The sequence below is a fragment of the Brassica napus genome, chromosome C7 (assembly GCF_020379485.1).
Source record: "Brassica napus cultivar Da-Ae chromosome C7, Da-Ae, whole genome shotgun sequence".
Classification (NCBI taxonomy): Eukaryota; Viridiplantae; Streptophyta; class Magnoliopsida; order Brassicales; family Brassicaceae; genus Brassica; species Brassica napus.
Window position 1 is genome coordinate 36,582,791 of NC_063450.1, and position 27,178 is coordinate 36,609,968.

The 27,178-nt window shown below is 37.0% G+C and overlaps 3 protein-coding genes and 1 long non-coding RNA gene across 10 annotated transcripts; 3 read left to right on the forward strand and 1 right to left on the reverse strand.

Moving 5' to 3' along the window:
- Nucleotides 1-4,264: 4,264 nt before the first annotated feature.
- LOC106444002 lies at nt 4,265-8,820 on the forward strand. Of its 7 annotated transcripts, none has more exons than XR_001288135.3 (6): nt 4,265-6,555; nt 6,712-6,865; nt 6,977-7,086; nt 7,295-7,433; nt 7,515-8,316; nt 8,493-8,820. It is a non-coding gene; the product is annotated as an uncharacterized LOC106444002 (long non-coding RNA). The 7 variants fall into 7 exon arrangements; XR_007326581.1 differs by having other exon boundaries at nt 7,515-7,987; nt 8,195-8,820; XR_007326584.1 differs by having other exon boundaries at nt 4,268-6,555; nt 7,515-7,606; nt 7,919-8,820.
- A 1,273-nt stretch (nt 8,821-10,093) lies between these two features.
- LOC106442201 lies at nt 10,094-11,546 on the forward strand. The gene is made up of 3 exons (XM_013883915.1): nt 10,094-10,334; nt 10,387-10,523; nt 10,581-11,546. Exons 1-3 carry the CDS (start codon nt 10,094-10,096, stop codon nt 11,544-11,546), a joined length of 1,344 nt encoding a protein of 447 aa, XP_013739369.1.
- Nucleotides 11,547-17,269: 5,723 nt separating this feature from the next.
- On the reverse strand, nt 17,270-19,965 carry LOC106439291 (transmembrane 9 superfamily member 3). Its single transcript, XM_013880696.3, has 7 exons — nt 19,711-19,965; nt 19,537-19,577; nt 18,817-19,402; nt 18,611-18,748; nt 18,368-18,524; nt 17,801-18,285; nt 17,270-17,722 (listed from the first exon to the last, which is right to left on the reverse strand). Exons 1-7 carry the CDS (start codon nt 19,860-19,862, stop codon nt 17,503-17,505), a joined length of 1,779 nt encoding a protein of 592 aa, XP_013736150.3. The 5' UTR covers nt 19,863-19,965; the 3' UTR covers nt 17,270-17,502.
- A 4,476-nt stretch (nt 19,966-24,441) lies between these two features.
- Nucleotides 24,442-27,135, forward strand: LOC106439292 (protein NRT1/ PTR FAMILY 8.3). The gene is made up of 5 exons (XM_013880699.3): nt 24,442-24,634; nt 25,028-25,127; nt 25,214-25,431; nt 25,527-26,083; nt 26,176-27,135. Exons 1-5 carry the CDS (start codon nt 24,581-24,583, stop codon nt 27,002-27,004), a joined length of 1,758 nt encoding a protein of 585 aa, XP_013736153.1. The 5' UTR covers nt 24,442-24,580; the 3' UTR covers nt 27,005-27,135.
- The last annotated feature ends 43 nt before the right edge of the window (nt 27,136-27,178 follow it).

Genomic DNA, 27,178 nt, shown 5'->3' on the forward strand with positions numbered 1-27,178 from the left:
GACTATAAGTCTGTGGAAGAGTATAACTCGGCTTTGTTCAAAATAGTCTCAAAGTTGAAACTTTGTGGTGAGACTATTACTGATGCTGATATGTTGGAGAAAACATTCTCCACATTCCACACCAGCAATGTTGTGCTTCAGCAACAGTACCGAGAGAAGGGTTTCTCCACTTATGCTGCCTTAATCTCTTGTTTGTTGCTAGCTGAGCAAAACAATGAGTTGCTCATGATGAACAGTGAGCTAAGGCCTCCTGGTGCTAAAGCATTGCCTGAGGCACATGCGGCCGTAGAGCCAAAGGATGAGACTCCAAGAGAGTCATACCATGGTCGCATGAGAGGCCGTGGTAGATGGCAAGGTCGTAACCGTGGGTTTCAACCACGTGGCCGTGGATTTCAACCACGAGACCATCTTGGTCGCAGCCGAGGCCGAGGCTACAGCCGAGGTCATCAAGCTAACCGTGGGTATAAGTCCGACTTCAAAACCCATGGCTCGAGCTCGACCAAATCTGCTTGCTATCGTTGTGGGATGACCAATCATTGGGCTAATAAATGCAAAACTCCCCAACACCTTGTTAAGCTCTACCAGGAGAGCATAAAGGGCAAGAACTTGAGGCAAATTTGGTCCATTATGATAATGAGAATGATCTGGATCATGAGGATGATCAAGCCCATGACAAAGATGATCATGAGGACTTTGAGACTTCAGACCTCCTTACAAGTGGCTGAATATGAAGATTTCGATATCATATTGCTTTTGTCTTTGCATTCTTGATTTGGCTTTATGTCTTTTTCCTATGTTCTATGACTTTGCATTCTAATGCATTATATTCTCCTAAAATCAAAGAGAAATCTGTTAAGTTTCAAAGACATTCGCATGAATGATCTACATGTTGAAACTAGGGGCGAGGGAAAGAAAGAATTCCTCTTGATTTATGAAAATGCCCAAGGCCATAAGAAAGTCCTAGAGACTATCCCTGCTATATCAATAGGCCTCTATTGTGCCAATATAAAATCGAGTGAGGCTAACACTTCAATTCCTAATGAGTTCAGAGAAGCCTTTAAACAATGGCATGAAAGGCTTGGCCATCCTGGCAGATCCATGATGCGCAAAATAATCTCGAGCTCAACTGGCCATTCCTTGAAAGATAGGATAACTATCCCTATGAGCATTACATGTATTCCATGCTCACAAGGAAATTAATAATAAGGCCATCACCTGGAAAGGTGAGTAAGGAAACATTAAACTTTCTGGAAAGAATACATGGTGATATATGTGGACCAATACACCCACCTTGTGGGACATTTCGATATTTTATGGTCCTCATTGACGCATCGACCAGATGGTCGCATGTTTGTCTATTATCATCTAGAAACTTAGCATTGGCAAGACTATTGGCACAGATCATAAGACTGCGAGCCCATTTTCCAGATTTTCCACTAAAGACTATACGTCTTGACAATGCAAGTGAATTCAGTTCCCAAGCTTTTAATGATTACTGTATGTCCATGGGGGTAAGTGTGGAACACTCCGTGGCACATGTACATACACAGAATGGATTGGCCGAATCCTTCATTAAAAGAATCCAGTTGATTGCTCGACCATTACTCATGAGGTCGAAGCTACCAGTATCAGCTTGGGGACATGCGGTATTACATGCTGCTGAATTAATACGCATAAGGCCATCCAGTGAACATAAATATTCTCCATCCCAATTACTCTCGGGTCATGAGCCAGACGTATCCCATATCAAAACATTTGGATGTTCTGTGTACGTCCCTATTGCACCACCACAGAGAACAAAAATGGGACCTCAAAGGAGGATGGGAATATATGTTGGTTTTGATTCTCCAACCATTATTAAATATCTTGAGCCTACTACTGGAGATTTATTTAAGGCCAGATATGCTGATTGTCATTTTGATGAATCAGAGTACCCAACATTAGGGGGAGAAAATAACAAGCTGGGCAAAGAAATTGTATGGAATCAAACATCCTTATCATGGCAAGATCCTCGGACTCAATCATGTGATTTAGAGGTCCAGAAAATAATTCATATGCAAAAGCTAGCTAATCAATTGCCTGATTCCTTTGCTGACCCGAAAAGAGTGACTAAGTCCTATATACCAGCTTGTAATGCACCAATAAGTATTGATGTCCAAGATGGACACAATCAAGTGGCTACAGAGTCTAAAGCACGTCTTAAGCGTGGTAGACCAATTGGTTCCAAAGATAAAAGACCTCGGAAACTAAAGAAAGGTGCAAAAGAAACCGAGGTCATAGATTGTCCAGACAAGGCCGAAATGGCCATGCCTAAGGTACCAACCAATGAGACTCGGGACGCCGAGCCTCATGGTACTGAAGGTGCTAATGATGAGATCTCAATTAATTATTTAATGTCTGGGACAAGATGGAACCGGAATGATGTCGACATCAATGATATATTTGCATACCAAGTAGCCCTTGATGTTATGGACTTAGATGAGGATCATGAACCCACGTCTATACTAGAGTGCACTCAAAGATCAGATTGGCTCAAATGGAAAGAAGCCATAAACGTGGAGTTAGAATCTTTTAAGAAAAGGAATGTCTTTGGATCGATTATCCGGACACCTTATAATGTTAAACCAGTGGGATATAAGTGGGTATTTGTGAGGAAAAGAAATGAACATGGTGAAATTGTAAGATACAAAGCACGGCTTGTTGCACAAGGATTCTCACAAATACCAGGCATCGATTATGAGGAGACATACTCCCCTGTGGTGGATGCAACTACATTTCGATTTTTAATAAGTCTGGCCATCAAAGAAAATTTGGATATGCGGTTAATGGATGTTGTAACCGCATACCTTTATGGTCCACTGGATAACGAAATATATATGAGATTACCAGAGGGTGTTGAGCTCAAAGCTAATAAAGGTTCTCGAGAAGAACACTGCATAAGGCTGAACAAATCCTTATATGGACTTAAGCAAAGTGGTCGAATGTGGTATAATCGCTTAAGCGAATACCTTGCCAAAGTTGGCTATAAGAACGACCCTATCAGTCCATGTATCTTTATAAAGAAGTTTGCAAACAAAGGATTTGTTATCATAGCAGTGTATGTTGATGATTTGAACATCATTGGAACCCCTGGGGAAATCGCCCAAACAGTTGAATATCTCAAGAAAGAGTTTGAAATGAAAGACCTAGGTAAAACTAAAGTCTGTTTGGGGTTACAACTTGAGTACATAAAAGGAGGAATCCTTGTGCATCAAAAGGCATATACAGAAAAGGTACTCAAGAGATTTAACATGGACCAGGCTCACCCATTGACCAGCCCAATGGTCGTGAGGTCCCTTGGAGTGGACACTGACCCATTCCGTCCTAAGGACGAGAATGAGAATGTCCTGGGTCCAGAAGTGCCTTACCTCAGTGCCATAGGAGCGTTACTGTATTTGGCTAGCCACACTAGACCAGATATATGTTTTGCCGTGAGTCTCCTAGCCCGTTTTAGTTCATGTCCGACCCAAAGGCACTGGAATGGAATTAAACATATCCTACGTTACCTTCAAGGAACTAAGGATTTGGGTCTATTTTATACCAATGAAACCAAAGATGGTTTAGTAGGCTTTGCTGATGCAGGCTACTTATCTGATCCACACCATGCTCGGTCCCAAACCGGATATGTGTTCACTCATGGTGGTACTGCAATATCATGGCGTTCCATGAAACAAACTATAGCAGCCACATCATCAAATCACTCAGAAATCTTAGCCATGCATGAGGCAAGTCGTGAGTGTGTATGGTTGAGGTCTATGACTCAACACATCCGATCAGATAGTGGAATGGTCGAGGACAATGGTCCGACCATCATATATGAGGATAATGCAGCCTGCATTGCTCAACTCAAAGATGGGTATATCAAAGGTGACCGAACCAAACATGTACTACCCAAGTTCTTCTTCACACATGAGTTGCAGAAAGCCAAGGAGGTCAGCGTCACTCAAATCCTGTCAAGTGAGAACTAAGCCGACCTCTTCACCAAATCACTTCCCACCAGCACATTCAGGAAGCTCACGCAGCAGATTGGCATGCGAAGACTCAAGGACCTTCAGTGATGTCCAAATCAGGGGGAGTAATGTGTGTTGTACTCTTTTTCCTGTCCTTGGTTTCCCTTTTTACCACATTGGGTTTTGGGTTTTCCGGGAGAGGTTTTAATGAGGCAACGTTAGCACATTACAAGCCCGATATGGTTATGGCATCCAAGGGGGAGTGTTATAAATCCATGATATGGATATGTGGATTGCCATTAACCATCAAGGAGGTTTACATCCGACCAGACTATCCGGTCCGTCTACACCCGTCTCCGGTCCGTCTACATCCGCCCGAGACTAGTCAAGATGAAGACTCATTCAACCGGAGCATTTATGAGCTTTGACCAAGACTATATCTTTGTGGTCAATATGTAATAAATGTGTAGATACTCTCCTTGTTGTAAACCCTTATGAACCTCCACTATATATTGATAGTGAGAGCTAATGAGAAAGACACAACTTTCACAACAACACTTCTCTCATATTTCACCCTCGTCACTTAAGTTTCAAACGGACCCCTTCTTCTCTCTCGATTTCGAATGAACCCTGGATTCTGGGATTTTCCCCCTTTGTCGCGAGAAAGAAAGAGACCAAATATTATGTTAGGTTTTTTTGGGCCAAAAATCTCATTTGTGGCACAATAAAACTCTTGTTTAATAATGGTTGGGTCTGGTTTTTTTTTAATTGGGTCGATCTCGGGTTTCAATTAACCAAACGGCAAATCACATGCCGTTACCATCTCCGACGTCCACGTGGCGTTTCCAACACGAGGCGTTTCCGACAGATTAAATTAAGCTAATGATGTTAGTAACATAACAACATATAGTTCAGGGATGTTAGCATGTAATCCATATACTTCGTGTAGTTGAGTGTGCATTTTTAAAGTTGGCATGGTTAATCATGTGGTAGCCGATACTTCGGGTAGCTGTCAATCATTTTTCCTATTTTTAATGGACTAATAGTTAAGCTTCGAGTTACTGTTTTTGTATCACGAGAACCTTTTTTCATTTTGTTCTTTTTGTCTTAGAAAAATAATATAGTTCTGATCAGTTTCTAGCATATGCATTTAAAATCTGATGCCAAGTTGCCATCCACACAAAGGTTTTAGTGGTACGAGACTTTGAGAACCCAAAACAATCTTACAATACTTAAATATGTGTGGTCAGATACAAAATTATGTTTTAGGTTTTATCTGATTATCCGAAGAGAAAATTCAATCTATGGTTGCACCTCATTTTAAAGATTAATTTTAATCTTTGCAATAGATCCATAATACCCCGAGTTAATAATAACTAGATTCTGAGTCGCCCTTTATATTTTTTATTTTAATTTTTTTTGAGAAATTTAATTTTATATTTGTGTTTTTTTGTAATTAATATTAATTTAATAGAATAGGTTATTTTGGTAATTATAGTAAATATGTCAAGTTACATAAATATACACTTGTGCTCTATGTATTTCAGAAATTATTTTTAGACTTTATTTCTAAAGTTTGCAACATATTATATTTTTTTAGTAATTACCTAACATAATTAGTCAAGAATATTCGTACCCAAAAAATCCGACTCAAAATCGACCTGAAAATCAAAATCTTATACTCTATTAGAATGTACTCGAACGGTTCTTAAAGTGTTATATCCAAAAACCGATATCCGACCCAACCCGCACCCGGAACAAATTTTTTGAAAAATGTTTGAAAATATAATTTTTAATATCTGATAGGATAATTATAAAACCCAAAACATGAAACCAAAGAACTAAATAATAGCTAGAAGAATTGGTTGTAATGTTCTGGAAAGGATAAATACCCTGGGTCCCACGTGTTGGTAAAATATCTAGAATGCATTACCTATTAGGACACATTCTTGACTTTCCTTACAACTTAAAGACACATGTTGCTTGAGAAGCACATTTTCAGTTTCTAAGGTGTATTTGGGACAGAAATGCCATATTTGGGTGAAGGAAAATCGTGAAACAAGTGGGTCTCTTTAGCTGTCAAGTTTGTGGGACCAAATTTTGTGGGGACCAAACTTAATGATATGCGGTATATCTATTTATAATAATAAAGGAGAGTTTTCTCTCTTGTTAAGCTTCCACCTCAGCATATACCATGAGCTTTTGTTGACATGTGGCGTCTTTACTTAAATCACGATCATAATATTCTTGACGATATGAATCCCATTGTAACCTCACTGTCTTCTCTGTAATTCAGTCGATTCAGTTTTCTCACCTCCATTACAAACCTAAGGGACTATATGTGTCGTCAAGGTTTTTCAAAACAAAATTTAATCGAATCATAATCTAGAAAAACCCTTTAAACAGAGCTTCCACCGATGGCAATTAACCAACTCCACTTTTCCAATTTGAAGGCTGGACGTTGCAAGGAGATAGTTGTGACATGTCTTCTTCGATTTTGGGAGACCAGTAATGTGAAGAAAGCATGTGAGCGTCTGGATGTGGATCTGGTTTTGTGGACAAGAAGGTAACGATCTTTTCCTTCCTTCTTTTAGTTAGATTTATATCTTCGATACAACTTTCTAAAATAAGGCGACAAATGGCCTTTTAGGTTGAGCTTTTGCTTGAAGTCACGTTAACCTTCTTGAATACAGTTTATTGATCCATGTCCTTGCTCACATAGCTTTTGAAGCATGCCGGATTCAAAACTTACCCAAGTTGGTGGAGGATATATTTCAGACATCGATAAACACAGATCCAGGTGGTGCGTTACGCCTTGTCCAAAGGCGTTCAGGCCTTTGTTGGGTCAGAGGAGAGTGGCTGAATGATATTCTAAGGTAACTGTTCTTACTAGGTTTCAAGTGAATCGTTCATAATTTTCTGTTATGTGAGTAAGACCCTCGACACTTCCTGTGAGCTCAAATTTTTCTTCCTGTGACTCGCTTCAGTGCACAAGAGTGTCTGGTGGATTACCAACTGTCATCTTGGTCTACTGTCTCCTCTATATTTGAGGAAGCTCTTTGAACACATGTGAACTACTTACATTAAGTTGGGCCAGGTAATTCATGTTGCTTAAATAATGTATAGCAGATTGTATCCTTTGGCGATGTGGACATTGGTTAACCGGTAGAAACATGTGAAATACATGTCTAACGTTAGCGTAGTTATTATATTGCTCTTTCTTATCAATTTCCCATTCTACCTTCTTTTCAATAATTTTTTTAATTCGTGGTTTATAGCTTCTGCACCAACTTTTTTCCCACCAGAATATGTCAAAGAGTTTCAGCAAAGCTCCTCCAGTTCCTTTTGAAGAAGTTCATAAAATTTTGCAAGAGGAACTTGGTAGATCCATAGACAACGTAATATGTTGACCCTACACAACTTGCATCAGCCTCAATAGCACAAGTATGTTCTTCTGCTTCTGGTTTTTTATCTGAATCCATTTTTTATGTACTCTTCTCTACTTAAAAGAACCATCATGAACAGGTCCATGAACCATGGCGCAGGGCTTAGAGGCTAACAAGAGGATGTCGTGATTAAGGTCTTGAAGCCTGGAACAGAAGATTTCTTAGTGGCAGGTTTGAACTTTACCTATGATGTTTCCCGTATATTTGAGTTCCTTAGTCTTGAGTTCGGCCGTACTTCACTGGTAGGCTCGCTCTCAAGTAGCTGTGAGAATCCCGTCTCCTCTGTCTTAATTTAGAGTTGATGCTAGGTTATTCTCTAAACATATATCCTTACTCTTGCTTAGAAATTCCGGAAGCGTTTTCATTACAACCATATGATCCAAGTTTTGATGTTTTGTTATCTGTATTTTTTTGGGGTTGGTCTCTATCATATCTAATGACATTTCTTTTTCCTTTTGTTGGTATTTTTCGGCCTGATTTCAGCTCTATACGCTCATAAATGGCTCGGTTCAAGCTTCTAGACACTACTATAGTTTGCCACACCATCAAGTAGTTAAGATATCTGCTCTTTTTGTGTGATTTTTCAACTTCTTTTAAACTAATATGCATCCCTATACTGCACATGGGGTATGCATTATGAATATATCATTGGTCTTAGTTCAAGTGATTTAGTTTGTTTAGACGTCTAAGATTATATACGCATCTCCTTAATGGCATTGGTCCATTAATATAGTTAAGTTATGTGTTTTTATATGTCAGGAATTATTTCTTACTAAATGGATTGGGGTGCAGTTGTTGTTGGGCACTATTCTTGGGTTTCTCATCAAACTACTAACATGTCTGATCGACTCATCAGTTTCCACTCCACGACCAAAAATCAGGTATGTTCTTAATTCTACTTTCTCCAGAAAAATGAGAGCACTCTGAGTTGTCTTGATCTTGATTCTTTTTATTTCCAAGAGACATCATGGTTTTGTATGCCATGACTCAAACCAAGACTGTCGACGAAAAAGGTTTAGATAAAGGCTTTCTGGCTCTTGCTTTTTGTTGTTTGTAGGAGTAAATGCACCTCCATTAGATTAGGAATACAAGGATCCTCATTAAACAAACTTTTTACAATCCCTGGAGCAACAAGAAGAGAAAAAAAGATCTTTCAAGGATTAAGGATGTTAGAGCTGGTGAAAAGGATATGGTGCTGCACACAGGGACCAGATCAACGTCCAGAGAGGCAGATGAACAAAACTGATATAGAGTTCCTGAACAGCAAGATCTTTGCAAATTTGTGGTGCATTGTGTGCTTTGGCTTCCGCTTATTTGAGTAAAATATGGATATGTTTCACAACACTGAGTATTCAAAGATTGTATATGATACCTATTTGAGACTCCTCTTATTTTGATATATGTGGAGAGTGCAAAGAAATCTTGGGGCTGGTTAAGAAAGCCGTATAGTGTCCACAATAATATATATGACCGTCTGGGTAAATAGTTTGCTTGGTTATCAAATTGTATCCAAGATTGAAAGTTATAGTCCTTCTGTTTCTCCATATTGATTTCTATAACACTTCAGAGACGTCAACCGAAATAACCCAAATGTCCACAACAAATGACTGTACAACCATTAGGAAACTGCCACTGTTGGTTTTTAAAATATTGACCTGCAACTACACTTATACTTCACAAACAGCTAAACACAACGCAAACCTACACATATTTTTAAAAACTAGAAGCGATGCTATACGAATAATGCAACACAAATGGACATACCGAACACAATACGAAACTCATACAGACAATCCAGCACATGGGCCCACATGAATTTTGCAAAAGGGAGAAAATTAAAATTACCTCACCAACACAATTATCCCTCACCAATATAGTTATCCCCACTGGCCACTGCTAGGCCACGCCAACATGCATAGCCTAATTTCATAATAATAATCCCCTTTCTTTCGTCTCAACTCCTTCACACATTCCTACCTGCCTACCTGCTTCAACAAATGCTACGATTCTTACCTTAGTGCCAAAGAAACCAGGAGCTTCGGCAATTACGGACTACCGTCCGATCTCTTGCTGCAACACTACCTACAAGGCCATTTCCAAACTTCTGGTGAAACGCTTAAAGACCATTCTAACGGAGGCCAACAGCTTTCATCAGAGGTAGACTACTCATTGAAAACACTCTTCTCGCTTCTGAAATCGTGCAAGGGTATCACAAGAATGGCGGCCAGAAGCGGATCACTATCAAGATAGACATAGCGAAGGCCTTCGATACTATCAGATGGGAGTTCATTTTCCAATGCCTAAGGGGTCTTAACTTGCATGACATTTTCATTCACTGGATTGAAGCGTGCGTGTGCGCTACTTCCTTCTCTGTTGGCTTTAACGGCTCGCTCCACGGTTCTTTCAAGGGTAAGCGGGGACTGCGACAGGGTGATCCTCTCTCCCCTTACTTATTTGTGATTGCCATGAACTGCTTATCTCTCGCTCTGAATCAGGCCGCCCGGAGAGGAGACTTTAAGTATCACTCAAAATGTGAAAGGACAGGCCTCACCCATCTATGCTTTGCTGATGATCTACTTATATTTTGTGATGGATCTGTGGAGTCTGTCAACTCTATCCTAGTGGTGTTGAGACTTTGAAGCCAGATCGGGACTTGGGATGAGTGTTGATAAAACATCTATCTACTATGCAGGGCTGAAGCCTCTTGAAATGGAAGAAATCTCTACGTCGACTGGTCTAACTGCTGGCTCACTACCGGTCAGATACCTGGGGGTGCCCTTGTGTACGAAAAAGCTATCGATGCTCAACTGCGCTCCATTGATCCAATCAATTAAATCCAAATTCCTCACTTGGACTGAGAACGCTGTCATTTGCTGGAAGGTTACAATTGATTTCAACTGTCATATCTGGAATTATCAACTTCTGGTCCTCTGCCTATATTCTTTCCAAAGCGTGCTTAGCGGAGATTGATGCTCTTTGCTCAAAATTCCTGTGGAAAGGGAAACTAGAAGGAAGTGCGGGTGCGAAAGTGGCGTGGGAGAAAGTCTCTGTTCCAAAACAGGAAGGTGGGTTGGGTTTGAGGAATTGGGTCACTTGGAATGCTGCCTGTGCAATAAAGCTCATCTGGCTTCTTTTCTTCTAAAAGGACTCGATCTGGGCGACTTGGTATCTTGCTGAGGTCCTTGATGGAAACATCAACAACTTCTGGGTCATAAATAAGAAGCAAAAGAACTCTTGGTTGGCTAACTACCTACTGTTACAGCGTGAAACTGTCTTCGATTGGATTAAGATGGCGGTGGGGAATGGCGAAACTTTCTATTTCTGGTCTAGTAACTGGTCACCTTTTGGGAGCATAACCAAATACCTTAGAGGACAAAGCACTCGTAACACTGGAATCCCGATAACGGTTACCTTGGCTGAACTATGGGAGCAAGGCGCTTGGCATCTACCCCCTGCGAGATCAGAAGGACACGTAAACATCCAGTCATATCTCTCTACCATAGAGCTGACTAACGAGGCAGACACCTATCACTGGATACCGCAGGGAAAGCTCTCAAAAGCCTACTCAACAAGAGATATATATAACCTGTTGCGAGTGCTCCATCAGCAAGTTCCTTGGTCCAAAGAAGTCTGGTTTTCGAATGGCATTCCAAGACACAAATTCCTTTCCTGGCTATTTGTTCTAAACAGATGTCCCACTAAAGATAGAATGGTAGAGTGGGGAGCTGATACTGATCCTGTTTGCATACTATGTAACTCGAGTCTTGAATCAAGGGATCATTTGTTCTTCAACTGCTCATACTCTTGGGAGGTTTGGAACTCAGTGGCAGCGAGATCAGGGTTCACTACACCGAGGGAGTGGGATGAAATCTTGACAGAGTTAGAAAAATTCAAAACCCCACATCACAACAGACTCCTAGCCCTCTTGGGCTGGCAAGCTGCGATCTATTGTTTGTGGGCAGAGCGCAGCGGGCGCCTCCACCGCAGTAGATTTCGAATCCCCCCTGATGTCATCAAGGAGATACACACTATCATCAAGCTCAGAATTGCTGCCATCCGGATAGGCAACCCGCAGCTTGCGTCGGTCCTTTTCCAAGCTTGGCACTCTTGACCGTTCACTGCTCGTGTAGCTTCATAACTATCCCACCTGCTAATCATCACATTTCTTCTCTTCTCCTTAGTTATTCACTTGGACAAATGCAATTTTTAATGGAGTATATATTTTGGGGCTGCTTTCAGTTTCGGGTTCGGTTCTTTGTAAGGCATTTGCCACTAAGTTACGCTTTGTAAAACATTTTCTTCTCATGCATTTTAATATAAAATATTTTAGCAAAAAAAAAAAAAAACTCCTTCACACATTCAAGCTTACTAGCATACAAATCACTTTCTATGCTACACCCAATAAATCTACAACCCACACATAATACAAATGTTAAAACCATACAACCAACCCTGAAGATATATACACATAATACATGTTCTACTTTCACTGATACAAACACATAGAAAAACCACACATTATATAACGAACAACATCACGCATCCCGGGCGTAGCGCGGACAAACCACTAGTATATATATATACCAACGTAAATGCAACAACATTTGGTTTAGTTGGTTTTTTATTTATATTATTATTTTTTTTTATTCTATCTTATGTTTCTATTGGCTTTTTCTAAAAGTTTAAGATATATGAAGCAAATATAATTGTTACAATAAATCACAATTATTATTTTCTCTATATTTGAACATCCATTTATATATATATATATATAATTTATATTTTAACAATTATAAAAAATGTATGGACATAAGAAATGTGGATGAACAATTGTGGACATGTAAAAAAAATACATGAACAAAAAAAGATATGGACATGGATGGATAAAAAAACAGAGAAAATCTCTTATATACAAATCACAATAGAAAATTACACTAAAAACACATTGTGGATATATATGTTGTGGATAACTACGCACGAACACCGACACATTTTCAAAATCCTACATGTTGATGGTGTCCACCAAACCAAATCTTACAAAGCTAAATGTTTTATATACCTACCGATCTTTGGATCTGTAAATAGCTTGTTCAGTATCAACATGTGATGGACTATGGCGGTTGCAACTTACCAGAGATATTAGTGATTCCGGTGGCGATCAGGTGATTGTTATGGTGATTACAGGTGCGTCTAAGCTCCGTTTGAGGCGTGGCCGGCGACTACGGCTTCGTCTCGTTGAGAGGAATATGGTGATGGTCTCAGAATTTTGATACAATCAACGAACTGAAAGATCGAGTCAAAATTATATTCAAAAGGTGAAGTTTCTCATGGCGAGCTCTGTTTGAAACGTGGTCAGAAGCTAGGGCTTCGTTTCGTCGAGAGGAACATGGTGGTGGTCTCGGATTTTTTATACGATCAATAAACTGAGAGATCAAGTCAAATGAAATGAGTTTGGGAAAAATAAAATTGAGACAGGAGAGAGACTGAACATTTGGATTTATGGAGGTAGTGATTTTTTTTTAATTGTTTTTTCTTTTAATTTTTATTTGTTTGTGTGGAAAGTAGCTTATGGTTTGTTATAGTTAGTTGAAGATATGGAAGACATTACACGTAGAAAAAGTGTGTGACATGAGAGAAATGTCTCAATGTGTAATTTGAAAGTGAAAATGTGTCATAGAGAGTAAATTTTTCAAATATATGTAAGTGGTACATGTATTCATAGAAGAATTAATAAGAGGACTATTATTTGAGTGAGCTAATATGATTACATGTTATACGACAAATTTTGTCGATCATCATTAATTTTTCCACTTAAATACATCTTTGTAACCGTAGAGGTGGGTTTCGAAAGTTTAAGAGTTAAAGTAAAGGTTACAAAAATGTATATTAATAATAAGTAGTATGTAAGGCAGTTTTTATAATAATGTGGTGATTAGTTTTTAAATAAAATTAGACACATATAAGAGAATAATAAGTGGCTCTTTAAATAAAGTGAATAAATAGTTGGAGATAACATTTATCAACAGGTATGATCCTATTTTAATAGAATAGATATTATTTTGCTTTTAGATTTATGAAATTTAAAGTATATATGAATTTAAAGATTTTTAAAATAATTTAAACGGGTTATTCGAACCCGAACCAAAATTAAAAAAATACTCAAATGGAACTGAAATATTTAACCTTGAAAACCCAAAACCTGAATAGACCTTAACCGAAACCAAATGGAAACTCAAACGCTCACCTATAATTTCTATATAAGATATTGTATAGGTTTGGACACATTTATCCTGAACCAAAGAACCAAAACCAAATGCAAACCAAAGTTATAAATAACCAAGTAAATCTTATATCTCTGGAACCAAAAAATTGAAATTGAACCGGAACCAAACCGCAGACCGTATCCAAATTTTTAAATAAATTATATACCCACAAATATTAATTATATTTAATTTCTAAGTAACTAAATATAGTAAAAATACTATTTATCAACCAAATTACTCGAATATTTTTATCCATAAATATAAAACATAGTTATTTAAATTTGGTATAATTATTTATTTATTTGTAAACATAGTTATTGATACTATGAATATAAATGCTATTAGTTGTTATTGATAATATATATAGAGAATGGTATCAGTAGGGGTGGGCACTTCAGTTATTTTCTCGGTTCGGTTCGAGTTCTGTTCGGTTTGGTTAGTTCGGTTCTAGTATTTTTCCAACTGAAGTAAACCATAGTTAGTTTGGTTCGGTTTATATTCGGTCTGGTTTGTATTCGGTTCGGTTTGTATTCGTTTCGGTTTGTTTTTTTTATCGGTTTAATTAGATTCTTCTTAGTTTAATTTTTCTAAGAGAAATTATGTTTTACAACATAAATAATGTAAACATAAACTATGTGAACTAAATTCAATATAAAACTGAAAGAAAAACCTTTAAGAAGTCACAAAAAAGTATATATAAGAATTAAACAAATGAAAGTTAACTAAAGTAAAAACAACAACTTCATTAGTAATGTATCTTATATCATTAAAATTAAAAAGCCTGCAATGAATGAAATATTTTAAATCAAATATTTTGATGATTACATATTAGGTTAGAAGAATATATGTTAATGAATAAAAAAGGAAAATGTGTGGTTTAGTATTAGAATTTAAGTGTATTGGTATTACTAATATTTTTAATATAAATAATTACGAAAACACATCGGTTTCTTGGTTCGGTTCAGTTTAAAACCGAACCGAACCATTCGGGTTGGGAAAATCTTCAAGCAAATGGTTTAAAATAGACTTTGGTTCGGTTCGAATCGGTTTCGGTTCGGTTGGTTCGGTTTGACTCGGTTCAGTTATGTTTTTTTGCCCAATCCTAAGTATCAGGCATGGGAAAATCAAAGCATCTAATAGATAAATTGCTTGTTGTCAATGATTGTAGTCCAATATCGTTTCTTTGCTTAGATTATAGTTAATGTCTACGTGAATTTTTTTCCTACTCAAAGTAATGCATCCCGAATTTATAGGAAGTAAAGGGAAGGGGGAGGTTATAAAATACCATGTCTAGTTATAGATATATATATTTTAAATACTGGCAGTTAATTATTTAAAACCATGGATTGTAAATAATTAGACCAAACATTTATCAATTGGACATATTGGACATGTTGCTGTTTTAATAGAATAGATAAAAAATCGGATGCCACTTGGTACGGCTATGACATCTATAAAGTGCACAATATAAGAAATTAAAAGAGTTTTCATGCTTTAGCAGAACAATGTTTTTGTTTTGTTGCATTTCAATATATTATTTGTGAGTTAAATGATCTGGTCTAATGTAAAATACTTAAGGATGTAATGAAATCTCGTCATCTCTGGTCCTTAACATTTTGATTAACACAAAAGAAGAAGCATATTCACGTTGTTTTCTCAATTGATCTATGTATTCATATATTTCAATGACAATTTTATGTTATGTACACGTACATTGATAAATAATAAAAGTGGTAACTGATCACATAGCAGATTTTGATTTGATACCTAGCTACAAAATAATAAATTAAAATGAAAACCAGCTTAAAGGCCAAAGTGGTCGAAGAGGCCGAGAGATTCCTGAAAGCAAAGTGTCTGTGCAAGGCTTCTCTGTCAACCTACATATATTTGATCTCCCGTCACCGCGATCTATCAAATCATGGCTATATAGGGGCTGTTTGTTTCACCATTTGTCATCTTCATCTAAATGATTCATTTGTATGACCTATTCAAATGATCCATTCAGATTTTTGTGATTGTTTGTTTGTCCATCCACATAGTTCATCTAGATGAATCATTTAAATGAATCTTATGTTTGTTTCTTTATTTTTATTTTCATTCAAATGAGTTTAGTAAAGAAATTACCAAAATATCCTTGTGTTGATTTAATCATATGTTTAATATTAATTTTAACTATATTACATTTAATTATTTAGTTTAATATATTTACATTAGAATTATTTCAAAATTAACGAGTTTTTTTTTTGCGGTTTGGGCAGGAAAACAAGTTTTTTCGGTTTTAGCGAGAAAACACATTTTTTATGTTTTGGCGGAAAACAAGATTTTTCGGTTCTGGCGGGAAAATGATATTTTCCGGTTTTGGCGGGAAAATACAAATTCTTGGTTTTGGCGAGGAAACAAGTTTTTGCGGTTTTGGCGGGAAAACACGTTTTTGGCGAGAAAACACGTTTTTGCGGTTTTGGAGGGAACCACGTTTTTGCGATTTTGGCGGGAAAACGCATTTTTGCGATTTTGGCGGGAAAACGCGTTTTTTGCGGTTTTGTCGGGAAAACACGTTTTTGGCGGGAAAACGCATTTTTTGCGTTTTTGGAGGAAAACAAATTTTTGCGGTTTGGCAGAAAAACGCGTTTTTGCGGTTTTGGCGGGAAAATGCATTTTTGCGTTTTTGGCGGGAAAACGCGTTTTTGCGGTTTTGGCGGGAAAATGCGTTTTGCGGTTTCGGCGGGAAAACACGTTTTTGGTGGGAACACATTTTACGGTTTTCGCGGGAAAACGAGATTTTTCGGTTTTGGCGGGAAAATACAAATTTCGGTTTTGGCGAGAAAATACGTTTTTTGGTTTTGGCGGGAAAACACGGTTTTGCAATTTTGGCGGGAAAACATGATTTGCGACTTTGGCGGGAAAACGTGTTTTTTTGTGTTTTGACGGAAAAATGTATTTTGGGGTGTTGGCATGAAAACATTTTTTTGTGATTTTGGCATGAAAACATGTTTTCGGTTTTTTGCGGAAAAACACGTTTTTGCAATTTTGACGTGAAAACATTTTTTCGCAATTTTAGCGGGAAAACGCGTTTAGGGGTTTTGGCGTGAAAAAGTAGTTTTTAGCACGGTAAAAAGTGTTTTTGTAGTTTTGTCAGTTTTCATTTGTGACAAAAATGATATTATGTTTAGGTTTGTAATTTGTGAATTACATTAGGAGTATAATAGACATTATACAATTTTGAATGAACCATCTCCATTCAAATGATCCAAATTGGTTCAGCTGAATGAACTTTAAAATTAAGTCTAAATTTTCAAAAGTCATCCGGATGATCCATCTGAATGAGTTACACTTTTAGTGACTAAACAAACAAAACTCTCATCTTCATCCGGATGGTCCATCCAGATGGAGAAACAAACAGGCCCATAATATATTCCCTTCCTTTTTAATAGAATACTCTTTGTCAAAATAACATTTAGGTCGCTACAACCACTGTTCAGATTCAGAACTTCACATCGTTATTTTATCTTGTAGGGCTGGAGAAACTAGTTGGTTTTAGATCCAAGCAAATGAAAAATGAATAGAAGGAAACTCGGTAATTAAAATATATATATAAGAAAAAGATACAATGTAGTTAATTAATTAACCAAAAAGAGAAAGAGAAGACACTATAGTATAGCATAACAAAGAGAGACTCGCCTAAACAACACACAAGCTTTCATAGTTACCTACATAACAGATCTCTTTTTCATGGTTTCATCTTCTTTGTTCTACCAAAAATCATACGCGACGCTTTTTAAGGGAGTGTGGTTGGCAGCAACGTTTCTACTCGCATTTAATCGACCTGTAAATGTGGCGGACGAAGAGGAGAGCTGCACGGAAGCCAACTGTTCCGAGCATGAGGAAGAAACCGTAACAAATACAAGCCATGTAACCGAAGAAGAAAGAGGTTTGCATGAAACCAGACATGTCTGATCTCGCGTAGTAATAGTATAAGCAGTACGCGTAGATGAATAAACCAGTCGATCCACCACACAAGAATGATCTGCAACAAAGATTTAACATAATTATAATAGATTCAAAATCTCTGCAATTATGTAACGCAAGTGCAACGTGATCTTACCTCCACCACCATTCGTGATCTTCAGCGGCGAGCTGGAAATAAGTAAGGGCAACGGTTATAAAGGCGGTAACGATCAAGAGGATGATGAAGACGATGAAGAGGATACTGTAAATGGTGTAGATCCTGTGACCCCAAACACTGGCAAAGATGTAATATAGCTCGATGTAGATGGCACTGAAAGGAAGGAAACCAGCCATGGCCATCTGAGGTATAGCACTCCTGTACCACGGGAGTGGCGGGATCTCCCTGGGATACTTAGTGGTGCGGACTGGAGCTTGGAACTCCGCTTTGCTGTTTTTACCGGCGATACCACCCAATACAAGTAAAGGAGAAGTCACTAGTGTCCAAATGAGGACGATCACAACAATGGTTCCAAAGGGAAGAGCTGCGGTTGCGCTGTAGGCGATTGCCACGGTGTTTAGGAAGCAGAAAGTGAGGAAGAGCGGGCCACAGAAGAGACCTCCAGTGAGCAACAAGTTCCTCACCTGAGAGAAAAGCGAGAGGCTTTATTATTTTCTGTTTAAAAGAAATATTTGAGGGAAATGGGTTTGGTGTTTGTTTACTTACCCAGTTCTTTCCTTCGAGTTGACAGTAGAAAGAGGAGGCGGTGTATCCGGCGATTCCAGAGGTGAGAGCGTAGATAACGACCAAAGCTGTGAAGAGTGCTCCTCGGTTGTATGGATAGAACACTCCAACAAGTGAAAGAATGAAGATGAATATGGTCCTGATGACATATGAAGGAAGTTAGTTAGTGTTTGGCAATAAAGACATGCGCAAGAAAAGCATGTCAGGAACTGAAAAGGGACTTACAGAGTGAACAGCTGAGTCCCGCTGCCGAGAGATGCAGCAAAGAGAGATTTGTGCTTTGGGAACCGGAACACATCTCCATGAATGTACTTCCATCCAGTTTCCTCTTGATCATCAGCAGCTTCCTCATCTTGAGCATACCTTCAAGGAACGGGACAAAAAGTCTATAATCTTTGAGTTCATGAAAGAGTAGCATTTTAAAAACTTACTTCATGAAATCATTCTTGAGGACCCGCATCAAGATCGTCGCAAGGAAACCAGTCAAAAGAAGGACAGTAACACACGAATTGATAATCGAGAACCAGTGAATCTCCAAGTGATGCGGAAGAGAAGAAGACATGGCGTACTTATCCATCCTCTTCTCGAAAGGAGTCTCAGTCTCCTTCCACTTCACAGTATACATAAACTCCGCATCAACTTCCTTGTCCTCAGTAACATCCACAAGCGAATGAGGATCCATCCTAGCATTGATTTCAATCACCCGGTCGTTGTTGTACAGAATCTCAAACTGGATGTGCTTGTAAAGGAAGTACTTGAACTCCGTCGGATCAGATTTGCCCTCTTTCTCAACCTTCCCAATGAATCCCCAGATAGGCAGATCATCGTAGTACATCTGAAAGTAATAGTCTTTCTCAACAGCTCTTCGGAACTGCTCGACTTCTTCTCTGCTGAGCTTCTTTTTGCAGTACGTCTCAGAGTCTTTCTCGTCTCTGAAGTTGAGCTTGTATGGAGCGCTAACAAGGCGGTCACCGTTCAATACCTCACCGAGAGCTTCCTTCTTATCTTTCACTCCCTCTGTAAAACCAACAATGAACAACAAATCTGAATCTTGCACAACATAGAGCTTCTAAGATCTCGAATTTAATTAAACCGACAGCTAAACCGACATTTACAATTCTAATAACCACCGGTTAGTCTAATAATCGTACCTGGAACACAGAAGGGGAGATCGAAGTACCGATACGTCTCACTATAAACATCATCAAGCATTATTGATTAATAGATAGACGAAATTGGAATACTATCGCATGTATAGCTAACGATCAATGCATTTATTCAAATAGAATCTCAGATCTAGCACTAAAATTGAGAATCGTTGTTACCTGGGATTGTGAAATGGGCCGACCTTGTTGGCGTAGAGAGGGACAGAGTCGCCTTCCTTGTAACGGTGATCGGAGGCATCGGATCTGACGATTCCGGCGGCGGAGAAGAGGAGAGCTCCGAGGAAGAGGAGCAGAGTCGTCGGTGTGCTCATGGTGTTTCTGTGAGGTGAAGAGAATCGTGAGATCTGAGTTTGCTTTTATGTTTTGGGAAAATGTAAATGGGAAAAGGCCGACCAAATGACTTATCTGAATTTTTTTTTTAAAACTTTTTACCGAATTAGATCTACAATATAATTTTATATTTTGTACGTAAAAAAGATAGTGCAAACAAATAAAATATGTAGCTAATAAATTCAATTTCTTACGACACTTTATTATACATTAAAATATTTAATTTACTAAACTAGATTTTTATTGATAAAAAAACTAGATTTTATAAATTATTTGATTTATCCTAGTATATTTTGTATTCCTTGGTGTTTTTTATAAAATTATAAATTCGTTTAATTTTTCTTTTAACTAAATATATCAATGAATTAGTTTTTCAACGCTTTGTGGAAAAAAAAAACTTGTGAAAGACAGATAGAAAAATGGTAGATAATCTGAAGCAATAAAATTTATTTAGTCAGATTTTCGTTGCAATGTCACTATATTATCTTTCTAACTATAATATTTTTCTATTGGTAGATTGGTTTCCATTCTTTCGTAGTTAAATGGCAACAAAATACATTTTTGGGTATGAAATCAACATTTATTGTCTGAAAGTAAACACTTGATGCCAAAGGGACAATGTCGTCCAAAGTAACTCTTACGTTTTAGAGGAACTTGTTTTCTGCTAAACCATTCTACATAACGTTTCGCATAATGTAATTTTTTTTAAAAAAAATTAACTTTGTAGCTCCGTAGTTTATTAAAGCGCCAATAAAGCAATTATACTTTTGAATACTGCATGTTAATTACACGAACTTTGTTGAATGGTAAAGCTAGTTTGGAAAAGGGCAAATCTCCAAAATAGCACATTTCTAAGTTTATATCACAAAAATAGCACTCAAAAACTAAAATGACCAAAATAGCACCTTTCTAAGTTTATACTTTGAAAATTTTAATTATTTTATTTTTCAAAATTTGAAATCTTATCCCCAAAATCTCATTTCTCAACTCTAAACCCTAAACCCTAAACTCTAAACCCTAAACCCTAAACCATAAACCCTAAACCCTAAACTCTAAACCCTAAACCCTAAAATCTAAACCCTAAACCCTAAACTTTAAACCCTAAACCCTAAATCCTCAACCTCATCCTTTAACTCTAAACCTTAAGTTTGTGACTTTTGATAAAACATTAAGTGCTATTTTTGTGACTTTTGACCTTGAGTGCTAGTTTGGAAACAAAAACTTGATTTATTGCTATTTTTATCTTTTTCTTTTTGGAAAAATACTAAAAACTTCCAGTTCAAAATCTACCATCTCAGATTTTATTCACTTGTATAGTTAACTGATGTAGATATTTAATTTTCATTGCGAACAGCCAAATCTATATGGCGTCGATAAACATGTTTCTTAGTCGGTCGGATCTTGACCTTGCCAAAGACCTCAAAGTTATTAAAAACTATTGCATGTTGATATATTTTACTATTAAATTAATAGAACATTCATCTGGTAAGTTAAACGAAAAGGTAAATAGTAACGAGCCTATTTGGTTTAAAATAAGTTTAAGACCCAAACATAAATAGCTTTTATTAAAGGCCTGCCATCACTTTATTTGTTTTCTTTTGTTTGTGACCCATCAGTCATACTGTTGGTCAAATAAACGGAATCCGGAAATCCGATCCGATAAAAATAAATTTGAACCGATCCGAATCCGACATAAATATCAAATATATTTTTTATGATATTTCGGGTTATTGGTATTATCCAATTCTAACCCGAAACTAAATGGTTATCCGATAAAACCCGAAATATTCAAAATCTCAAAAAAAACTTGTACCAAACAAGATCTTAATTTAATATTTATCCAAATACACTAAGATATTATTGAACATCTAAAATAATTATCTAATACATGAAGGTTGATAGTTGAAGGTGGCGGTTGAAACTTGAAGTTTTTATATTTTGATTTTGTTTTTATTGAATAACTAGATTTTGACTCGCGCTTTGAAAACGCGGGATTATCTCTTTCTTAAATATATTATTTTATAACATATTATATTTATAATATTTATATTTTTATAATTGTTTTTTATATGTGTAGTAGTTATTTATATATTTAGGATGATATGTATTGAGATATAAATATAATAATATATATAATGACTCGTATTTTAAAAGCACGGGATTTGTTTCTTTTGAAAATTAAATATTTGTTAATTGTAACCTTATGTGTTATTTGATAACTATTTTTTTTAATAGTGTTGATGTTTTATAGTCATACAAAGTAATTCGAATAGTTATTTTTTTTAAAAAAGAGTTCCTTGTATTAATATTTTTAGTTTATTGTAAACTATTAAATCCCAAATATCCTTTTCGTAGCATATTTTAAAAGGTGATTAAAAGAAATACAAACAAAAACTTGAATCCATTTTTATGTTTTTCTATTTTTAAAATGGGGTTTCCAATTTTTTTTGTCAATAAAGATCAAGTATTTAAATGAGCTTCGGTCTATAAATTCGTGAAACCCACCCACAAGTAATCCAACTTATTCGACGGTCTTAAAAAAAAAGAAATGGAAAGTAATAATAAAAGATTATATTCAGATTTTTGGCATGACTAAATTGCTAATACAATGTAAATAACATTTATGTCATAAATCGATTTTAGTATAGATCTTTGAAGTATACGTAAAAATGATTATAATCTTATTGGGTTTCTAATAAAGCCGAAAAGAGCTTGAAAATCCCAGATTTTTTTACTGCCGTAATGGGCTCGTAAATTCGTTTTTAAATACTTGTTTCAGACTGGTGCAATTAATATGGCCGAAAACCATTTAAATTTTTCAGAAAGATAATAGCAATTTTTGTAATTAATTGAAAAATCATGGGCATAATCCTAAGAAAGATTCTGCTTTAATAGTATAGATGTTTCTCATTTCATGAAAACTTGGTTTTGTTTTTTGTTTTCATTTATTTGATTTTCTTTCTATCAATAACTAGGTTTACCTTTCATTTGATTTTGAATGATCATGTTTGATGTTCATTTCTTAATTTTTAATCGATGTTACTTATGTTTTGGTTACAAAATAGGTACAAATAAGGTATTTTAAAACCGAATAACCAATTTTACTTATGTTTTGGTTACACAGTAGGTACAAATCATGTAATTTTAAACCGAATAATCGACTGAGACCCAAACCCGAAATTACATCGGGTTGTACCGGTTCTTTGAAGATTTACTAACCCCGATCTGAACTTGATAGAACTCGAACTAGTCTCGAACCGAAGTTTCATATAACCTTAATGGAGCTGAATTTGATAAACCCAAAAAACCGAGACCCGATTGGACAAAACCGAAATCCGATTGAGACCCCAAATGCCAAGGCCTAGTCAGTATATTCTTTGAGTTAGGTTATTCTAATTGCCTTTTTAATAAGTTATTCTAATTGCCTAACTGCTTATTCATATTTTCTTCTCTGTTAGAAATTATAAATTGCTTATATTAATAATATTTCCTTGCTTAACAGCTTATGATATTTCCTTGGTTACATGAAACATGTTCATCCTCATAGTGGCTCTAAGACTTGAAATATTTACCATACGAGTGTTCATGCAGCTTACTAGGAGATGCTTGATGAGGGAAGAATATCTAAAAATACTACTAATATTTTGATGCGGTCCGTAAGAGGATAAGGTGTTGGATCGGGTTTCTACGGAGTCTTATGTGACTGGACTGGTCTACAACTGCATGTTATATTCTTGAGTTGGGCATGTTTGCATCCGTGTGGTTTGTTGGGTGTCGACGAAAATTGATGTTGGTTCTGTATTAAAATGAACATCATCCAAATGAATTTAAAATTTTAGTCTAAAATGAGATGCATTTGGGTGATTTATTAAAATGAGTTTAATTGGTGTATCTAGATGGAGATAAACATATTCAAAATAATAAATGCAAATTTAACTCATTTCTAAATAAAAGATTTAAATACAAATTTTAAACAAACAAATAATCATGATATAAATCACTATTTTCCGTTAGAACCATAAAATCAAACTTTCGGACCAAAAATACAAGTTCATATTTTTTCATCAAAATCATATTTTCCACTAAAACTGTAAAATTGTATTTTGACCAAAAACTACAAAACCATATTTTCACCAAAACCACAAACTACATGTTTCTTACAAAACCGCAAAATCGTATTCTCCCGCCAAAACTGAAAAACGATTTTTCTGTCAAAATCACAAAATTACATTTTTTTCGTCTAAACCGTAAAATTATATTTTCCGCCAAAACCATTAGCAACTAAAAAAAACTTGAAAACAGAGCAACAAATAAAATACATACATATATCGTTTCTTGGTTAGGGTAATACAAGTTGAAAAAAATAAAAAAATAAAAACTTGAAAACAGAGCAACAAATAAACATATATCGTTTCTTGGTTAGAGTAATACAAGTTGAAAAAATGGACAAGGCGATCCACAAGTCTTATCTTTACGTCGTCAACAAGCAGAGAAATCGCTATCGAAAAAGATCAGATTGTCGTTGTACTTTGCTTATTATATTAGTTCGCTTATTATATTATCCGTTTTATTTAATTTTTCTCACAATAAATTAAAAAAAAAAGTCGTTGGGAAAATTAAAATAGAAAACAATCACGTCACGTCACGTCTTCCAAATAAATAAAGAGTAAAGATGGAATCTTAAATCGAAGCGAGAAGGATGGGCTCCATTGAAGAAGAATCACCTCTCATCGAAGAAGGTTTAATCTCACAGGTTTGATCATCACTTTCGCTCTCAGGGGTTGTTTCTAATCGCTTGAATTTAGGTTGTCTGGATTGTGATTTTTTCGCTCTCTCTCAGGGTTTTAATTTCTCCAAAATCTTGACTTGAGATTGAGTTTGGTGATCTTATGCATGTTTCTTTCTGGGTTTGTTGAGAGATTTTCTGGGTAATTACTGTTTATCATCTTCCATGTATCTGTTTTTGAATCTCTGATAACCCTTGAGGTTGATTATGATGATGATTCAGATGTTTGAACTTTGCAAGTACAGATCAGATTATATTTGAGCTAAAGCTATTTTGAAGCTTGATTCCATTAACACAGTATTATTGTTTACTGCAATGGTCTTTAGCTAAAAGATGTAATCTTGAATTTTATATAACCAGGAACCAAAACTGTATGCTCAAGATGGTTCAGTGGACCTTCATGGAAACCCACCGTTGAAGGAGAAGACAGGCAACTGGAAAGCTTGTCCTTTCATTTTAGGTACATTTTTGTTTCATTTCAATTCTTACAAAACTTATCCTTCTTTGTGTCTAACCTTTTGAAAATGATATTTTTTTAATGTGTAGGCAATGAATGCTGCGAGAGGCTAGCTTACTATGGTATCGCTGGGAATCTGATCACTTACCTCACCACTAAACTCCACCAAGGAAACGTTTCAGCTGCTAGAAACGTCACCACATGGCAGGGGACTTGTTATCTCACCCCTCTCATTGGTGCTGTCTTGGCCGATGCTTACTGGGGCAGATACTGGACCATCGCTTGTTTCTCCGGCATTTACTTCATCGTAAGCACCTTTTGATTGGTTTAGTTGGTTGTCTCTTATCACCCAATTGATTTGAAGTTTGAGTTTTGGTTTTCTTTGCTCTGTTTTTTGTATAGGGCATGTCTGCGCTAACTCTCTCAGCGTCAGTTCCAGCATTGAAACCAGCTGAATGCATTGGCGGTTTCTGTCCATCAGCAACACCAGCTCAGTACGCAATGTTCTTTGGCGGGCTTTACCTCATCGCCCTCGGCACTGGAGGCATCAAACCATGCGTCTCATCCTTCGGTGCAGACCAGTTCGATGACACGGACTCGCGCGAACGAGTTAAGAAAGCTTCCTTCTTCAACTGGTTCTACTTCTCCATCAACATTGGAGCGCTAGTCTCTTCTAGTCTTCTTGTCTGGATCCAAGAGAACCGCGGCTGGGGTTTAGGTTTTGGTATACCAACAGTGTTCATGGGACTCGCCATCGCAAGTTTCTTCTTTGGCACACCTCTTTACAGGTTTCAGAAGCCTGGAGGCAGCCCTATCACTCGAATCTCTCAAGTGGTGGTCGCCTCGTTCCGTAAATCCACTCTCAAAGTCCCTGAAGACGCAATGCTTCTGTATGAAACGCAGGACAAGAACTCTGCTATTGCTGGAAGTCGAAAAATCGAACATACCGATGATTGCCAGTAAGAGTTTCATCTTCTTTATTGGAATGAACAAAAAAATAAAATATATATAGCTTTGCTTTGTTTAACATGCGGGGTCTATACTGATGCAGGTATCTTGACAAAGCTGCTGTGATCTCAGAAGAAGAATCCAAAGCCGGAGACTTTTCCAACTCGTGGAGACTATGTACTGTTACTCAAGTCGAAGAACTCAAGATTCTGATACGAATGTTCCCTATCTGGGCTTCAGGGATCATCTTCTCAGCTGTATACGCACAAATGTCCACGATGTTTGTTCAACAAGGCCGAGCCATGGACTGCAAAATAGGATCGTTCCAGCTTCCTCCTGCAGCGCTCGGGACGTTTGACACAGCAAGTGTCATCATCTGGGTTCCTCTCTACGACAGATTCATCGTCCCTTTAGCTAGACGGTTTACTGGAGTAGACAAAGGATTCACTGAGATACAAAGAATGGGGGTCGGTTTGTTTGTCTCTGTTCTCTGTATGGCAGCTGCAGCCGTTGTTGAAATCATCAGGCTCCATTTAGCCAACGAGCTCGGGTTGGTTGAGTCTGGAGCTCCTGTTCCTATATCTGTGTTATGGCAGATCCCACAGTACTTCATCCTCGGTGCAGCGGAAGTGTTCTACTTCATTGGGCAGCTGGAGTTTTTCTATGATCAGTCTCCAGATGCAATGAGAAGCTTGTGCAGTGCGTTGGCTCTTTTGACCAATGCGCTTGGGAACTACTTGAGTTCGTTGATCCTCACGCTGGTGACTTACTTTACGACGAGGAACGGTGGAGAAGGTTGGATATCAGATAATCTGAACTCGGGTCATCTTGATTACTACTTCTGGCTTTTGGCTGGTCTTAGCCTTGTGAACATGGCTGTTTACTTCTTCTCTGCGGCTAGGTATAAGCAGAAGAAGGCGTCCAAGTTATAATGTGGTTGCTCTCTCTCTCCCTCCTTCCATTACATACAATAAGTATGTTTCTTTTCTTGTGTAAATTGTGTCTGTTTAAAAGAACAACTGTTTGTGTACTCGTTTCTTTCAGTTCCAAACAGTCTCTCACATTTGCTTTTGCAGTGTTAAATCAATTACAATCTTCTAACCAAT

What these genes read in the sequence shown, in the direction of transcription:
- LOC106442201 (XM_013883915.1), top strand. Translation starts at nt 10,094, where the DNA reads ATGAGTGTTGATAAAACATCTATCTACTATGCAGGGCTGAAGCCTCTT. An exon ending in GGTTACAATTGATTTCAACT is followed by an intron (nt 10,335 to 10,386) that starts GTCATATCTGGA and finishes TTCTTTCCAAAG; the next exon opens with CGTGCTTAGCGGAGATTGAT. An exon ending in GGTTGGGTTTGAGGAATTGG is followed by an intron (nt 10,524 to 10,580) that starts GTCACTTGGAAT and finishes TTCTTCTAAAAG; the next exon opens with GACTCGATCTGGGCGACTTG.
- LOC106439291 (XM_013880696.3), bottom strand. Translation starts at nt 19,862, where the DNA reads ATGAGCACACCGACGACTCTGCTCCTCTTCCTCGGAGCTCTCCTCTTC. An exon ending in GGCCCATTTCACAATCCCAG is followed by an intron (nt 19,578 to 19,710) that starts GTAACAACGATT and finishes TGATGTTTATAG; the next exon opens with TGAGACGTATCGGTACTTCG. An exon ending in AACTCGAAGGAAAGAACTGG is followed by an intron (nt 18,286 to 18,367) that starts GTAAGTAAACAA and finishes CTTTTCTCTCAG; the next exon opens with GTGAGGAACTTGTTGCTCAC.
- LOC106439292 (XM_013880699.3), top strand. Translation starts at nt 24,581, where the DNA reads ATGGGCTCCATTGAAGAAGAATCACCTCTCATCGAAGAAGGTTTAATC. An exon ending in TCTCCGGCATTTACTTCATC is followed by an intron (nt 25,432 to 25,526) that starts GTAAGCACCTTT and finishes TTTTTTGTATAG; the next exon opens with GGCATGTCTGCGCTAACTCT. An exon ending in GAACATACCGATGATTGCCA is followed by an intron (nt 26,084 to 26,175) that starts GTAAGAGTTTCA and finishes ATACTGATGCAG; the next exon opens with GTATCTTGACAAAGCTGCTG.